This window comes from Carassius auratus, chromosome 7 (genome assembly GCF_003368295.1).
Source record: "Carassius auratus strain Wakin chromosome 7, ASM336829v1, whole genome shotgun sequence".
NCBI lineage: Eukaryota > Metazoa > Chordata > Actinopteri > Cypriniformes > Cyprinidae > Carassius > Carassius auratus.
This window is the reverse complement of record NC_039249.1, coordinates 712,074-730,471: the sequence shown is the minus strand read 5'-3', so window position 1 is coordinate 730,471 and position 18,398 is coordinate 712,074. Positions and strand designations below refer to the sequence as shown.

General features: G+C 38.0%; 1 protein-coding gene across 1 annotated transcript; it reads right to left on the bottom strand.

Moving 5' to 3' along the window:
• Nucleotides 1-84: 84 nt before the first annotated feature.
• On the bottom strand, nt 85-18,174 carry LOC113105408 (adenylate cyclase type 2-like). Its single transcript, XM_026266459.1, has 26 exons — nt 17,909-18,174; nt 14,512-15,230; nt 12,010-12,207; nt 11,596-11,757; nt 11,283-11,432; nt 10,993-11,141; nt 10,740-10,851; nt 10,530-10,657; nt 10,246-10,404; nt 10,016-10,169; nt 9,265-9,438; nt 9,148-9,176; nt 8,921-8,965; nt 8,750-8,810; nt 8,119-8,216; nt 7,514-7,598; nt 7,185-7,322; nt 4,844-4,924; nt 4,526-4,704; nt 3,654-3,738; nt 2,114-2,272; nt 1,353-1,502; nt 1,176-1,283; nt 987-1,101; nt 626-750; nt 85-491 (listed from the first exon to the last, which is right to left on the bottom strand). The coding sequence occupies exons 2-26, from the start codon at nt 14,992-14,994 to the stop codon at nt 372-374; spliced, it is 3,447 nt and encodes a 1,148-aa protein (XP_026122244.1). The 5' UTR covers nt 14,995-15,230; nt 17,909-18,174; the 3' UTR covers nt 85-371.
• Nucleotides 18,175-18,398: the final 224 nt, after the last annotated feature.

Below are 18,398 nucleotides of genomic sequence, written 5' to 3'. Positions count from 1 at the left end.
TTAGCCAGCCATTTCATTAGTCACGAAATAGATAAACATTCAAACACAACAAACAACTCTTTAATGAAACATTGAACTTTATTTTAGACATGATATCATACACGTTTACTTCTCAAACATACAACACATCAAATAAATATGAGCAAACATTAATAAATAAGTGCAACAAGTTCAGGAGGAATACTACAGATTCAATAAAAAACTACAGTCTTTGGAAACGGAGAAAAGTTGGTCACTTGGCATATTGTTTAAAACAATAGATTAACTTCAGAAGCAGAAGCTGATCGTCCTTCAGGTCTAGAATTGGTTAAATCTAAGAGTTTGTTGTTTCTGTCCTCGTCAGACGGTGTGATGTTAGAGGCGTGCTGGGGTCACTGCTCAGAGTTGATGAAGTACGTGGTCAGCTGTCCTTTGCCCTTCACATTGATGACTCCTCTCAGAGTCACGCTGTAGCCCAGTGTCTGAGCCACCTGCGCCGTCTCCTCCGTCACCTGAGATCACACACACACACACACACACACACACACACACACACACACACACACACACTCAGCTGAGCGTCAGACACTAACACAGATCTCGGAGGTGTTGACAGACTGATGTTGTGATGTTTGAGGTGCGTCACCTGTATTTTGTCCAGGACTCCAGTGCTGTCCATCCTGCTGGCCACATTAACCGTGTTTCCCCAGATGTCATACTGAGGTTTATGAGCTCCGATGACTCCTGCGATCACAGGACCGTGATTTATACCTGAACACAACACAGAGAGATGCCAGATTCATACCATTGTACAGTGTTTTCAAAAGACATCTCGTCTGCTCAACAAGACCTCATTTATTCGATCAAAATTCTAGTAAATACACTAAAATAGTTTCTGTTTTCTGAGTGAATCTGTGTTAAAGTGTAATGTATTTCTGTGATGCTCCGCTGTATTTTCAGCATCATTCCTCCAGTCTTCAGTGTTAAATGAATGATGTGTGTTGTACCGATCCTCAGTTTGAAGTTGTTGAAGGAGTGCACGTTGATGGTCTCCAGTTTCCCCTTCAGAGCGATGGAGAAGTCCAGCATGCAGCGCACGTGACTGTAGGACACCTCGCTGGTCTGTGGAGGTAAATCAGATGAAGATCACACACGTGCAGGACGTGAGCTGTAAAACACACTCACAGCGCTCGTACCCGTCTCTCGTCTGCTGTGGCAGCTTTGGTCAGTCCAGCCGCCGCCATGTAGGTGCTGCCGATGGTCTTGATCTTCTCCACGGCGCTGAACTTGGGCTTGCTCAGGAGCTGCAGAGAAGATGATGATCAGAAAACGACACAAACGGATGGACAAACACACGTCGGACGGACATGCACCTCGTCGAAGTCTGCAATGATCTCGTTGAGGAAGCGAAGGCACTCCAGGCCGTCTTTGTTCACGCTGCTCTCGTTGTAAAACTCCTTGAAGAAATGCGGCACGGACGCGAACATCACACAAACACACTCGCATGATTTACTGTACAAGTCCTGAAACACACACACACAATCAGTGCTATCACAGACAACTAAATCACATCATATTCAATCTTAAGGCTATCATGGTCATATAGTGGAAGAAAAACAGCTCGATTTTATTCAGAGACTCAAGCAAAAATATGCAATCTGATGATGAAATCAGTGAGATCTTTCAAACAGTAGAGCGGATACTGACAGAAAATGATCTAGATATCAGTCGTGGCTCTATATCTCCAGTAATCTGTCTCAGTAAAATGAGATTGAGATGATCCAAACACATAATGCATTTGAGACTCTAAAACATGATTGATGGAGAATCAAGCAAAGCTGAGCTGCTTCAGTCCAGTAAGAGTTATCTGGAGATATTACTGACCTTATTCTGACCTTTACTTGATCACAATTCCTCAAGATTTGATACGAGAAGCGATTGTGCAATGCTTTTACTAGATAAACTATCAACAGAAGACTTGAGATTGAGTATGAAACAGGTTTAACAGCAGATATAGAGGCCTCAGATAAAGTGCTGTAGGGTTAATATCCGTCTGTTGAGAGACACTGATGAAGGATGTGGATCTGCCTGTAGGTGGCGCTGTGCAGTCAGAGCGTCTCTGTGAGTGTCTGACCTGGTTCTGGATGTCTTTTCCGATGAAGAAGTCTGTGACGTGTTCTGGCAGAAGGTTCTGCAGCAGGAGTCTGTTGACGTTCTTCGTGGTCTCCATCTCCTCCGTCTCTTTCTTAAAGCACTTCTCCAGCAGGAACTCTGCCCGGGAGCCCAGCTCGTCCTGCAGCACATTAAACACACGGAGGGAAGTCTGCTGGAGGCTTTGTGCTTCAGTGACTTCCAACAAAACACAACCATGTGTGACAGAGAAACGTTCCAATAAAATTACTTTGTGCTTTTGTTATTTTGAGGCATAGCACTTCATCATCATTATAATGCTATTATATATATATATATATATATATATATATATATATATATATATATATATATGTTGTGTTTTTGTTCGTTATATTTATTTCTGAATATGTATATGTAGTTTTTTGGTCATTTTAAGTTTTACTTTAGTTTCAGTCTTAGTGTTTACTTTATTACAAGTTATTATCAAGTTAAAGTAAATGTAAAATTAGAAATGTTGTCATGGCGACTAGCTGAAACAAAATAATTTAATGTTTTTTTATATATTTTAATTCAGTTAATGTTTAAATAAAAAAAGTTTTTGTGTTAGTTTCAGGTTTTTCTTTTAGTTCGTATTTTAGTTTAGTTTTTAGTTTATCCTGAATAATCTTTTTTTTTTTTTTTTGTATCTCGGCTCTGATATGCAGTGTAAAGTTCGTATGATTTATATACTATTATAGTTTTTGTTAATATTTTGAATTTGTTTTTTGTTTTTTAATATATATTTTTTGTTTTAATTAGAATCTTGGTCAATGATTTAACATAATATTATTGCGTGTTGTCCTATTAGTTAAAATATGTAAATATAATATAAGTTCTCATTTATTTAGTTTTACTTATTTTAGTACTTTAACTACTGAAAACGAAACTGTGTTTTTGTTTCTTTTACATTTCTGTTTCTGTTTATTTTATTTCAAGAAATGAAACAGTATTTTTTATGGTTTTAAATTTAGATTTAAGTAACTATTATAACCCTGCTGTGGTTAGTCGATTCTAACACTAGTTATACATATATATGTAAAGAATATTACTTTAGATTAAAACTAGTTGAAGGGCATCCTTGACTCACACACACACACAAACACACACACACACACACACACACTCACACACACACACACACACACACACACACACACACACACACACACACACACACACACACACACATGTTGGTATATGTGGTTTATGGGGACTCTCCATAGGCGTAATGGGTTTTATTCTCTACAAACTGTATCTTCTATTGCCCTACACCAACCCTACACCTAACCCTCACTGGAAACTTTGTGCATTTTTGGATTTTCAAAATAACTAATTCTGTGTGATTTATAAGCGTTTTAAATTACGGGGACACTAAAAATGTCCTAATAAACCACCTCCTCATTGTAATACCTGTGTCATACCCATGTCATTATACAAATTTGTGTCCTCGTTAACCACATAAACAAGCTCACACACACACACACACGCACACACACTCTTACCTGTCGCACGAGAATAAGGGAAATCATGTAGAAAATGACCAGCCAAATGCCAGACATGATCTTGGGCTCCTTAAGAACTCCTGGCCTAAAACACACACAGTGAGACATCACAGTAAATATTAATTACACTCAATGTATTGACTTTAACAACAATCACAGGGTTTCTGGACACAGGTTAGAGTTAACATGCAAAGAAACACAGAAACAGCCTCTGAGCCTAGACTGTTAAACATAATACTGACATGATAATGATAAAAATAAAAATAAATGTTTGTCTTCATGATCATCAAAATTATGAAATCAATATTTCTTCATTTTTAAAGTAAAAATTATACTGTTAACTGTTAACATTAATGTTTTGTTCTAAGAGTTAAATTGAATAATCCAATAATAATAATAAAAACAACAATAGTACTTATTTAATAGTTATTTTAGTTATACATAATAATCATGTTTATTACAAACAATTATAGTGATAATTATAGAATTACGTAAAACAATGATAATTGTCATAATGCTATGACATCAAGTTTATAATCCAATAATAATGATCCTTATTATTAAAGTTGTTGTAAAATAAAGTTAATTATAATAATAGTTGTTTTGCATTGTTATTATGTTATAAAAAATAACAATAATACCAATTTTCAAATTGATTACTTTGCTAATTATCACTGAGACACTATTACAGCTTAAGTACCGTTGGTTTGAGCTCACATTACAAACAAAGTCAGAGCCAAGATATTTCTTACACTCTTTTCAGTCATTAGATCTCATTTTTTTATATATATATATATATATATATATATATATATATATATATATATATATATATATATATATATATAGGTGTGTGTGTGTTTGTCTCTTACGTGCTGTTGTTGCTGTAGAGCTGTTTTATGTAGCAGTCGGAGCGTGGAGCATAAACGTGCAGGAAAAGCGCAAGATAAACCACCACAGCGAGGGTCAGGAGGAAGACTTTAACAGACACGCTCACACGCACAAACACAATCACTCCCAACATCCCCAGCAGACAGCAGTACAGATAATACTGCACACACACACACACACACACACACACACACACACACACACACACACACACACACACACACAATAACATCATGTAAACATATGGTAAATATGACATCAGTACTAATGTGAATGATCACCTCGATCGATTAGCTCACCGGCACAGTGTAGAGATTGAGAGTGTTCAGTACTGTTGCATTGTGGGAAACATTTAAACAGTTATCACCTGGGATAAAAACCTACAAAACAAACAGATGAAGTTTAAAACTTTGTACAGACAGACATATAGACATTTTATCAACTTACTTTCTTTCATAACAATAAATTTGATCTTAATTGGGCAGAGGATCGATAGAAGAAGAAATGTAGTTCTTCAGTAAAAGCGAAAACAAATTAAATGCATTCTGGTGAAATGTGTACACGACAAGTTTAGACTTTCTTAGAAGATGTTCAAGCTAATAAAAAGCAGTAGTATAATATTGAATAATATTTTACTCATAAATAATGGCAATACTTTCCCAGTTGACTGATTGCATTAAGATTTGCAAATGTTTTTTTTGTAATTACACGTTTTTTATTGTATTATTAGAACTAGATAAAGTCAGGTTCAAAATTATTGTTTTATTTTGTTGACATATTAGAGTTAAGGGTTTTTCCAGAAGGGATTTAGGATTTCTGTTTTTACCACTCCAAAATCCAGACAATATTGTCAATACACACAAAAACATACATTTTCGCTATGTTTCATAAATAATATGTTTTAATAATAAGTTCAGGTGAAAGACATATCGACAAACCCCACAATAAAAATCTTTGGAATACAGAGAAGAATAAAACTGCTAAATTTGGTGACTGTAAGTGCAGCTCAAATGAAGATAAATCTCACTTTAAAAAACTACGCCTTTAGATGCAAATAAATAAAGTGTCATAATAAAACTTGTGATTGATATATTAACAAACCCTTCGGTAAAAACCTTCAGAATATAGAGAGGAATAAAACTGCTAATTTTGGTGTCTGTAAGTGCAGCTCAAATGGAGATAAATCTCACTTTAGGAAACAACGCCCTTTAGATGCAAATAAATAAAGCATCATAATAAAACTCATGTGAATGATATATTAACAAACCCATCAGTGAAAACCTACAGAATATAGAAAGCAGTAAAACCATAAATTTTGGTCTCTCTAAGTGCTGCTGAAGTGGAGGAAAAAACTTGTTTTGAGAAAATTGCCAATAAAACATTATTGTATTTGAAATCTATAGATGCAAATACATAAAGTGTCATAATAAAACTTGTGAATGATATATCAACAAAACCTTCGGTAAAAACCTTTAGAATATAGAGAGGAATAAAACTGCTAAGTTTGGTGTCTGTAAGTGCAGCTCAAGTGGATATCAAACTCAATTTAGGTTAAAAACGCCCTTTAGATGCAAATAAATAAAGCGTCATAATATAACTCATGTGAATGATATATCAACAAACCCTTGGGTAAAAACCTTCAGAATATAGAGAGGAATAAAACTACTAAGTTTGGTGTCTGTAAGTGCAGCTCAAGTGGAGATAAATCTCAATTTATGAAAAAAGTCCTTTAGATGCAAATAAATAAAGCCTCATAATAAAACTCATGTGAATGATATATTAACAAACCCTTGGGTAAAAACCTTCAGAATATAGAGAGGAATGAAACTGTAAATTTTGGTCTTCCTAAGTGCTGCTGAAGTGGAGGAAAAAACTTTTTTTGTTTTAACTGCCAATAAAACATTATTGTATTTGAAATCTATAGATGCAAATACATAAAGTGTCATAATAAAACTTGTGAATGATATATCAACAGAACTTTCGGTAAAAACCTTTAGAATATAGAGAGGAATAAAACTGCTAAGTTTGGTGTCTTTAAGTGCAGCTCAAGTGGATATAAAACTCAAATTAGGTTAAAAACGCCCTTTAGATGCAAATAAATAAAGTGTCATAATATAACTCATGTGAATGATATATCAACAAACCCTTGGGTAAAAACCTTCAGAATATAGAGGGGAATAAAACTACTAAGTTTGGTGTCTGTAAGTGCAGCTCAAGTGGAGATAAATCTCAATTTAGGAAAAAAGTCCTTTAGATGCAAATAAATAAAGCCTCATAATAAAACTCATGTGAATGATATATCAACAAACACTTTGGTTAAAACCTTCAGAATATAGAGAGGAGTGAAACTGCTAAGTTTGGTGTGTGTAAGTACTGCTGAAGTGGAGAAAGAAACTAATATTGAGGAAATATAGACATAAGTATCACAATAGTTAAAGGGCATTATAATGAACACTTAAATGTGTATTTTGGCTGTTTATTGTCCACTGGTTTGAAAGAGCATGCAGCATTACAGCATCTGCTTTTGTGGTGTAAAGACGTTTTTGTCTGCTTTGATTCTTTTGTTTGGTCACAAACAGTCGTGTGTGTCATGAGCTGATGTTTGTGCAGGTGTGTGTGAGTGTGCAGCTGTTGACTCACTATGTTCAGCACTGCCATGAGCAGCATGATGAGCAGACAGAGAAACACCAGCAGCAGCCGCAGCGCCGCCCTGGTGGCCACACCGTCAAACAGCGTCGAGACCCAGCGGATGCTGCGGGGGAACTTAGAGTGCCAGCGCTGACACACAGACACATATCACAACATTAACACAAGATACAAAACAGAATCATAATGAAACATCCTATATTTTTTCTTTATTAACAGAGAACAGATTATACTTAATTCAAAGCATTAACCATTTAAATAACTATTATGAATGTTCTTAAAATGCACACACAAACACACATATATAAGACATGCAGTCATACCTTTAGGAATTTAGTGAAGACCACAAGCACAATCAGTATTTGGACAGGGAAGGTGGCACCGTACGACACCGCCAGCGCGAAGTTTCTGTATGCACACAAGAGAATGAAAGAGATTTCAGCAGTTCATAGCGAAAAATTTAGAAAACAGCTTTTAAACTTGTGTGTGTGTGTGGGCATGTTTTTGTGACATATCAGGACAGAACTCTGTATAATGACATGGGTATGACACAGGTATTACAAGGAGAGGGTGACTTATGAGGACATAACCCATGTCCCCATTTTTCAAAACGCTTATAAATCATACAGAATTAGTTTTTTTGAGAAAGTAAAAATGCACAAAGTGTCCTGTGAGGGTTAGGGTTAGGTGTAGGGTTGGTGAAGGGACATAGAATATACAGTTTCTACAGTATAAAAACCATTACACCTATGGGAAAAAATGTATCCTTTCAGCTAAAATATCATCATCAAGTTTAATAACCGTTATAATAATAATAATCATCATAATTATAATAGTGTTACAATTAATACAACTGAAATGTTTCAGGAATTTAGTAAGTGTTTGGATTGTTTCTATTTTAAAATTATTACATTTCAGATTTACTCACTTTTGCGAGGTCAGCATCTGGACCACAAACACACAGATGAAGATGAAGGCCAGACATATGACAGAGCGATGAAGCCCCTGGACTTCAGTTAACGAATACTGACACAAACACACACACACAGTCAGAAAATAAGAGTGCAAAAAAACTACAACACATGGAAAAACACATGCTCAAAGATTAAATGTGGTGCTAGAGCACAAAAACAGTCATCAGTAGCACAGGTGGATTTGTACCAATAGCCAACAACATATTTGTAGGGGTCACAATTATTCACTTTTCTTTTATGCAAAAAATCATTAGGATTTTAAGTAAAAAATCATGTCCCATGAAGATGTTTTATAAATTCCGTACCATAAATATATCAAAACGTAATTTTTTATTATTAATATGCATTGCTAAGAACTTCATTTGAACAACTTTAAAGATGATTTTCTCAATATTTAGATGTTTTTGCTCCCTCAGATTCCAGATTTACAAATAGTTGTACCTCAGACAAATATGTCTAATCCTAACAAACCATACATCAATGGAGACATGATTTATTCAGCTTTCAGATGATGTATACATCTCAGTTTTGAATAATTGACCCTTGTGACTGGTTTTGTGCTCCAGGGTCATTAATAATTCACACCTGCTTCTCCAGCTGAAAATTGTTAAAAAATAATGTCACACTGTTCAGCTTCGCTCGTGTCCTAAACAATAAAAAGATGATATTCAATCAAATATTATATGATGACTTATTCACTGTGAAGACTAGATTTATGACTAGATTTAAGAGTAGATGTATGAATCGTTTGCTCACCCTTCAGTGCCCAGTGAGTCTAACGACTCCATCAGTCTGTTATCTCTGAGAAAAGAAACAAAAGGGAATTACAGCATTTATCTGAACTGCAGAGCAAACTGAGTGAAAGTCAGCTCTGATCTCTTCTTGGAGGATTCTGGTACTTGATCCGAAGTAAGTATTTGTTTGGTACGTACACTAACAACATTTATATTGCTGAAGTGAATGAATAAACCTTTCATTCTCACCTATGATTATTGATCTCTGGGAGCTCCTGCTGATGACAAAATAAAGGAATGATAGGAATTAACATGCAGCGTTTATGATTCAGTATTATTGGACGTTGATCATAATTTGACACTGACCATGGGTGGCTGTGATTGGCTGGCAGCAGTGGGCGGGGCTGCGAGCGAAGTCTGTGGTTGGTTGAGTCCAGAAAATGGAATGACGGTTTTCCAGGACTGCAGGTACTGCGACATCCGAACCGACGCGCGCAGCTTCGGACGATTCACCTGTTTGTCCACCTTCAGCTCATTAGTCTGAGACACACCAAAACAACCAGAGACACATTCATACAGCTATTCATCAAACACGCATTAAACCCACGAAAAGTGACAGTAAAACATTTATAAAGTTACAAAAGATTTCTATTTCAAATATGATGCTGCTTTGACCACAGCAATCAATTACAGTTTAATAGATATTCACACAGAAAACAGCTGTTTTAGATCATAATAATATTTCACCATTTTTACTGTATGTTTTGTTTAAATAAATGCAGCCTTAAAACTTAACAAATACACACAAACAAAAAAAGTATTCAAAACAAAACAAGATGAACTTGAAAAAACTGTTGCAGAAAAGTAGCACTACTTTACATATTATTAAAAAAAGACACAGGTGTGCGGCACTTTATTTTACAAAATTTCAAAAGCACACACACAAAAAAATGCAAAGCTTTTAGCAACAAACCAGAAAATTAAGAAATTACTATTGAATAAACAATAAAAACAAACAAACAAAACCTGAAGCACTGTTCAGACAAAATTTGGGGGGAAAAAGGTTCCCACGACAGATAATTGATCTATATAGTCAATAAAGATGACTGTAGATCACCTGAGGTGTGACATCGTAGTGATCTGTATTAGGATCGATGACCAGGTACGTTCTCCTTCCCTTCAGCGTGGAATCACGACTCTCACCGTTTCCTTCATCCACCTGGTATTTCCCGTCCAGGTGAGCGTACGTCTCCTCCGTGATGTGGACCCTCCTGTGAGGAATCATCATCATCATCATCATCACTGATCACACTGCAGTAGTTATGAGATGTGAGCGGTGTAAAGTACCCAGGCACTCCTCCCGACTCCATGTGATTGGCTAGAGTCACGTCATCTGACCAGACGTCGTACTGCCACTTCTGAAGACCGATCACGCCGCACAGAACGTTCCCCGTGTGAACGCCCACACGCATGTTGATGTTCACGTCCGTCGCCTCCCTCAGCTTACTGCAGGGGTCAGAGGTCACAAATAACCACACTTCAAGACGGACACATTTTCTTAGATCATAGTCTATAGACGGCACTATTAAAAGGCTGATAGTGGGATGATGATGTTTGGATGGGGGACTCACTTTATGGCCGTGCACATGTCCAGGCCCATCTGAACACAGTTGCGAGCGTGATGAGAGATGGGGTCAGGGAGACCCGACACACAGTAATAACAGTCGCCCAAGATCTTAATACGCAGACAGCCGTTCTTCTGCAGAGAGAAGTCAGAGAAGAGAAAGAGTTGAGTGTGTTAACTCAAGAGCAGAGCCGAGCAGAAAGGCAGATCTGCGCACCTTAGCGATGTCGTCAAAGCGGCCGAAGAGTTTGTTGAGGACGGCCACGAGCTCCTCAGGTGTGCAGGTGCTGGACAGGTGTGTGAAGCCCACGATATCAGCGTACAGGATACTGCAGAGACATAACACCACTTCAGTCAGATACACCCGCTGGCCACGAGGAGCTGGGCTTTACACTCAACTCCAGAGAAAAACAATGTGATGTGTGTGTGTGTGTGCGAGTGTGTGTGTGAGTGTGTGTGTGTGTTCTCACCTGACGTCTCTGTGCTGTCGTATGTAGAGACTGTGGAAGCGACTGGATGGGGTCTCTTCGGCTTTGCTTTTATCTGACAGACGCTTGACGATCTCCGTCTTCAGCTCAATGGCGATGTATCGCGGCAGCACCGACAGCAGCAGATGCTCCTGCACACAAGAGTTCATCGATTAAACACTGTATTTATTATTAATGCACTATTTCACCATTTTCTCACAACTATAAACACAATCTCAAAACTAAAGCAGCATGCATAGACTGTGAATGAAGAACAGTGTGTAAATCTCTACCTGGTCGCGCTTCTGCTTGGCCTGTGTGGCACGGTTTCTGCTGAAGTCCTCCCGCTTCTTGTTAGACTTTCTGTGAGCGTGTTCAGTGTGCCACAGATGAAACACACCCACACCGTTAACACACACAAAGAGCACAGCATTCGCCACCAGCTGACACACACACACACACACATACACACAGAGAAAGAAAGAGAGAGAGGTTTTGACTATGTGCGGCGGCAGGAAAATCATCTGGCGTTCGCTGACTGTCAACGTTTGCATATAACATTTCCTCTGAGCTGCCATGAACCGCTCAGGTGTGTGTGTGTGTTACCTGCACGGCCAGGTCTTGTGTGTGAGGGCTGGTGACAGACACATACACACTGATGATTACGATGTGACACACACTGGTCCCGATGCCGAAGCTCAGAGCCCAAGAGAGCGGGAGAGGAAGAACCGTATAAACGGACAGCGACAGGAAGAGAAAGAACGCGACCTGACCAAGAAAAAGCTGTTATAGACAACTACAACTAAACCATAAAAAAACGTGTTAAATAATTACCATGACTTTTCCTTTAGAAAACAAAACTAAAAATACTTAAAATGGGGTCATTGCATTTATCTTCAAGATCTGTGTTCTTTCAGAAAGCATGTTTCTGGCTTTAAAAACAAATAAATAGCATTCTTGTCATAAGGACTAGGACTAAATGAAGGTGTAACTGAATCTAAAGAAGCGTCCTCCGCTGACCTGCTCCCAGGCCGTGACGACGCCTCCAGTGAAGATGAAGACGATGGCGATGATGAGGAGCATGGACCAGATGAAGAGCGCCAGAGGTGTTTCTCCTCGCCGAACCACCGGCAAACACGGCAAACACAGCAGCAGCGAGATGCACACACACACCACCACACACACCACTGCGAACGCCGCCACGTGAACGCTCAGGCTCTGGATGTGTGAGAGAAACAAACACCTCACACAATCTACATCCAGACAATGTCTGTCTAAACACACCTGCTGGAAAATACATCTGAAGCTAGATTAGAGTTAGAGTTCACCCAAAAAATAAGATTTGCTGAAAATGTGCTCATCCTCAAGGTTAGCACTTAAAATGTAGCATAGCATCAATTAGTGATCGACCGATGTATCGGTTTACCGATATTTTTCCCGATATTTAAGCATTTTTCCATAATCGGGTATCGGTTTTGTAATATCGGATTCGCCGATTTACGGCGCCATCTTGTGGCCGTTTTGAGATTTCCGCCATTGCAGCCCGGGCGTCTGAGGTGATCAGTCAACAACAACTCAGTGCACAGGTAAAGTATATGTTCTACTTGGTTTGCTTTAATTAATCAACTTTATTTAACATAACAGACATGCACAAATGAGATCTGAGACATAAATTCCTGATATAGTTAATTTATGCAGCTTGTTTCTAAACAATTGAGACGAACTCATCGAGTTACGTAGTGTTCGTCATGTCCTGCTCCAATAAAGACGTATCTTTAAATGAATTAAATAAAACAGACATGAATGAGTGCATGTTGAAAATAAAAAAAATGTTTTTTTTATTCTTTTATTATGTGTTTTATGTTCTGTCGCTGTTATTCTGTTGTACTGCGGAGCTTCTGTCACGAAAACAAATTCCTCGTACGCTATGTGTAAACATACCTGGCAATAAAGCTCATTCTGATTCTGATTCTGATTCTGAAAAGCGTTGAATTTAATTCTCTATCTGTTGTATTTGCTCACCATTAGTCTAGAAGAGAAAGTTTGTTCATATTGCTTAGCAACTGACGGATGATCTGGAGGCTTAAGCACGGCCACTGAATGAAACTTTTGACAAGATTATCTTGTTTAAACACCCTAGATTATATTTTAATTTACTACATAACAAATATTTCGCTAATACACATATAAATATAGCCTACCGCTTTGTGGAAATTAATTATTTATTATCTCCATGCGCGATCGCGGTTGATTAAGTTATAATCAAACAGCACTTTGTCAGTTGGCATTTCATGATTAAACATTAGATTAAATTTAGATCATAAAATGCCAACTGACAAGTGCTGTTTAACTTTATATAGTCTCGGGAAAAAAAGTTTGTTCATATTGCTCAGCACCTGGGTTGATGATCAGGAAGCCTCAAGCAATGCCACTGAATGAAACTTTTGACAAGATTATCTTGTTTAAACACACTAGATTATATTATCATTTACTACATAACAATTATTTCGCTAATACACATATAAATATAGCCTACCGCTTTGTGGAAATTAATTATTTATTATCTCCATGCGCGATCGCGGTTGATTAAATTATAGTCAAACAGCACTTTGTCAGTTGGCATTTCATGATCTAACGTTAGATTGAATCTAGATCATAAAATGCCAACTGACAAGTGCTGTTTAATTTTATATAGTCTCGGGATAAAAGTTCGTTCATATTGCTCAGCACCTGACTGGGTTGATGATCAGGAAGCCTCATGCACGGCCACTGCATGAAATTTTTGAAGGAAGCAGGCTTACAGGGCAGAATGCTGAAAGACTCTGTTTTCTACACTAAAACCTAGTTCTGCTTAACTGGGAGTATTAAGTTACACTACTAAATAGCTATGCACTCCTAAATAGCCCTCCCGCCCCCACCAATATGTTAGAATCATTTTTGTGCTTTATTTTTTTACCCGTTTTTATTTTTTTTACCTCATCAAAGCTTTTATTTTAAAACAAAGACACTTGCACTTGCACAGTGCACTTAAATTTTTTGGACTCAGACCCCTCTATTTATTTGTGTATAAATATAAAGTTTTTTTTGTATGCAAGGAAGGAGTGATTGTTATAAATAAAATGTTTTTTTTTCAGCTCATTTGTGTTGTAATAATTGTCAGAAACAGAAGTATAACAGTAAATAAATATCGGTTCTGCATATCGGTTATCGGGTACATAAACATGCAAATAATCGGTATCGGTATCGGTTATAAAAAATCAATATCGGTCGATCACTAGCATCAATGGATGCTCTGCAGTGAATGGGTGAAGAATTTCTCTCCTGATTCTGGAATGCAATGCTACATTTCTGATGAAAACACTGATCCCACTGAGGGTGACCACATTTTCAGCTGTGGGTGAACTGTTCCTTATAGTGATCTCCTTAATCAGGTATGATCCAGCAGGGATGCAAACAAAATTATGCATTGTTGTGCAAACAACACAAGGTGAGTAACTGATAAGTGAGTCAGTGGGGTCTCACCCGGCCGGTGGAGGGGATGATGATGATGATGGTCACGCAGAAGAGGATGGCCAGCACTACTCCAGACACCAGCAGCGGCGTCTCCTCCAGACAGCGCAGGAACGCCATGTTCACCGCACGGAAACAGGAGCATGTGCAGCGGCCGGACGTCCGACGGGATTCCCTCGGTTCATCATCCGCTATAAACCTGACGTGAGAGCTCTGAGAGACCTCAGTGGTGGCGTTGGAGGTCCTCGAGGTCTCAGATAACGTCGCCAAACTGCGTCTCCTGTCAACACCATCAGGTCCAGTCCAGTCTGTGGATGTGCCTGGGACGTTGTGAGAAGAAGTATTGCTAAGTGCATGTCTGGTGCGATCCTCGTCAGGATTGGGAGAGCTAAGACGGTTCTCATCCCTCAATGACAGTCGAGGTTTCTGGGGTTCGACGACGTTCCCAAGTCTGGCGACACCCAGCTCGACGGAGACCTTGGAGTTGTCCAACATGCCCGTCTTTGGGGTTTTGTTTGTGCTTCTTTTAACGTTTTCTGTCCAGCACAGTTTCAGCAAGATAAATAATGTCTCCTAGGGAGGGGTTAAATCATCCATTGTCCAGGTCAGATCAGATTCTGAGTGTTTGAGACTGATCAAGACCGATGTTTTCAGAGCTCTTCAAATCTCTTGAAGTAAATCCATGTTCCTTTCGAAACGTGTCAGATGTGTTAGCCGTTACTGGAAGGACACTATGGTAAAGAAGAAAATTTATTTGAAACTTAAAATCAATAAGCAGTATTATGGGTTTCCGTACGTCTCCACAATTGAAGAACAATTTTGGCTACACAAAAAACTTTAGGAATAAATGTTCTTTACTGGCACTGATGGTTCTATCCATGAAACCTTTCCATTGGATAAAACATTCTTTATAGTGGGAAAAAAGTCTTTAGATGTTTATAATGTTCTTTAAACTAAGTGAATGGTCATTTTAAGATAATTTTAATCATTGGGTGAACTACTGCTTTAAGAACTATTCAATGAAATCAGTTTTTTTTTTTAATGGGACAAAAATGACTCTTCTGTGGCGTCACTATGAAAACCCCCTTTTGAGCCTTTATTTTTAAAACTGTGAAACATCTAGTTTTACATCACATAAAATAACAGCACCAAGTGATGCCAGGACAGGTTTGGATGCCTTGTGCACAAGAAATGCAATGACAAACATGTAACTTCACAGCCAAATGAAAAGCTGCAAGACAAGAGTATGCACTGTATGTTATCTTACACTCTTGAAAATAAAGGATTACGTGGGCATTGATGGTTCTTTTGTCTTTCCATTTCACAAAAGTTTCTTTAGATTTTCTAAAATGTTTGTCACTTAGAAAAAAAGATCTTTTACTGCATCACTGGGAGAACCTCTTTCTGAAGCTTTATTTTTAAGAGTGTATATAAACATGCATCTGGTAAATGAACAAATATGAACCTTAGATTACGATATTGTAAAAACATAAACAATATTACAACGGGAACATAAACACACATTTGAACAAACGGTCAAACACACACAGACAAAACATGCAAATGCACTCATTTCCCTACAGTACAGAGGGGCAAAGTTTCATTTTCAGCCGCTTGCAAATGTTCGTATTCTTTAAAGCTGCGGTGGGTAACTTTTGACGCTCTAGCGGTTAATAAACAGAACTGCTTGCGTCTTGCGGAAGAACATCGTAGCCGGAACTACTTCTCTCTGTTTATGTCTATGAAGAATCACAAAGGTACTGGGTTACTCCGCCGCGGTACCCCCGAAGCAATCTAAAATAGTCAGAATATAAACACTTATTATAGGTGCACCCTAGTGATTCAGGACAAGCTAAAAACACGGTTTGGAAAATGGATTCATGGTGTACTCGCTTATTATATACATTTTTCTACATTTTGAACACAAACAAAGTTACGGACCGCAGCTCTGATTGGTTGTTTCTTACCGGGAGCGATGGAGTTTCTGCAAATGGCAATAGGACACTGGGAGGAGCCAGAGGAGCTTGATTTATACACAGATTATCTGTCTCATATTCTACTGTCAGGACATAATGACAGGTTTAATGAATATGTAAAAATATTTTTTTTTACAAAAGTTCCCTACAGCACCTTTAATATTTTGAGCTATAAAAACAAACAAATCTCAAACGTTCAAATAAAAACAGAAGAACAACAACTGAGACAGCAGAGATATTTATAGAGAGTCTACCTACAAAACAAACTAACACAAACCTACTTATGTCACGTTCAAAGTAAACTCAGATGAACAGGATTAACTGGATACCACAAATGCTTCTCCCCCACCACACACACACACACACACATGCACACACACACACACACACACACACACACACCTCTCTTTGAAGCAGCATAACAGTTTGCTTGTTTAGTTTATTTGTCAAAAATTACTCTTTCAGCTCATGTACAGCAAAAAAAGTTTGTGAAAAAACAATGACTTTAAGTAATATTCAAAATTAATGCTTTTATTCATCAAGGATGGATTAAATTGATAGAAAGTGACAGTAAAGACATTTATAATGTTAGATGTCTTTTTCCCAAAAATAGAAAATTCTTTTGAACTTTCTGTGAATCCTGAAAAATAAAATGTATCACATTTTCCACAAAAATATTCATCAGCACAACTGTGTTCAACATTGCTAATAATCAGAAATGTTTCTTGAGCAGTAAATCATCATATTTTCATGATTTCTGAAGATCATGTGACACTGAAGACTGGAGGAATGATGCTGAAAATACAGCGGAGCATCACAGAAATAAATTACACTTTAACACAGATTCACAATTTTGCTGTACTTTTGTTCAAATAAATGTAGACTTTAAAGGGTTCATTTTACACATACTGTACATTATTGTTTCTCCTCCATGCTCCTTCTTTCTGAAAGGCATCAATTTCTACAAAGCTTATCGTTCTGAAAAGTGAGGTGTGCTCTGATTGGCCAGCTATTCAGTGCGTTGTGATTGGCTGAATACCTCAAGCGTTTGACGGAAATGTCGCCAAATACGCAGTTTCCCTGTGGAATTGGACTACTTTAACGCTGTTGCTGTGGGTTGTTTTTCATGTCCGTGGGTTGATGCGACTCCAATAACACCATTTTAATCGCCTGAGATACGATTTTTAACTGGGGACCCCCTCGATTGGGCTAGTTATGAGTAGCATGTTTTAAGTTTTTACTGGAAACACAAACATGCTGATGAAGAAAATGATGTGAAGCATTTGACATAATGAAAGTCACTAACACTGATCTAGGATCAGAAACACTTTTCTCTTCTGAAGCAGTGAGTCACAAAGCCTCTTACAATAGTGCATGAGTCAGTGAGCAACAAAGGGCTGTATTTAGGATATTATCTCTGGGTCTGATCTTACCCGCTCTCATCGTATCAAAGGAAGCTGCTGGGCTCGTCCAGGCCTCCTGAAACACTCATTCATTCACTCCTTCATCCTGGTGTTTCTGTTCATTTCTCTGGCAGACAAGCTCTGATGCAACTCAAGAATGTAGCGAAATAAAACCCCGAAGCAAACGACATTCACGACGGCTGGACTCACACAAACACGAGCGATAAAGAAGGAAAAGTACCTGAAAACGCATTACCTACGCATGTTTCTTTGAGGAAAACTTCACTGTCGGCGTCTCTGCATTTCTGGATCGCAGTTATAAAGACTTTGTCTAGCTGCATTTATTTGCATATCTGGCCTTTTCATATGACTCTGTTTTCCATAAACTCGTCCCTTATTGTCCCTGTAACTCACACCAAAGGTCTTTACAATGACAAACGCCAGAGAAGGAATAAAATATTAATCAAGGCAGCAAAACTTTTGGTGGTGCATCACTGAGCTGACCGACAAATATAACAGT

Bases quoted from the DNA above. Each gene is read 5' to 3' on its own strand.
- LOC113105408 (XM_026266459.1), bottom strand. From the start codon at position 14,994: ATGTTGGACAACTCCAAGGTCTCCGTCGAGCTGGGTGTCGCCAGACTT. The intron at 11,433-11,595 runs GTAACACACACA...TGTGTGTGTCAG, and splicing joins CACAAGACCTGGCCGTGCAG to CTGGTGGCGAATGCTGTGCT. The intron at 492-625 runs GTGACGCACCTC...GTGTGATCTCAG, and splicing joins GAGTCCTGGACAAAATACAG to GTGACGGAGGAGACGGCGCA.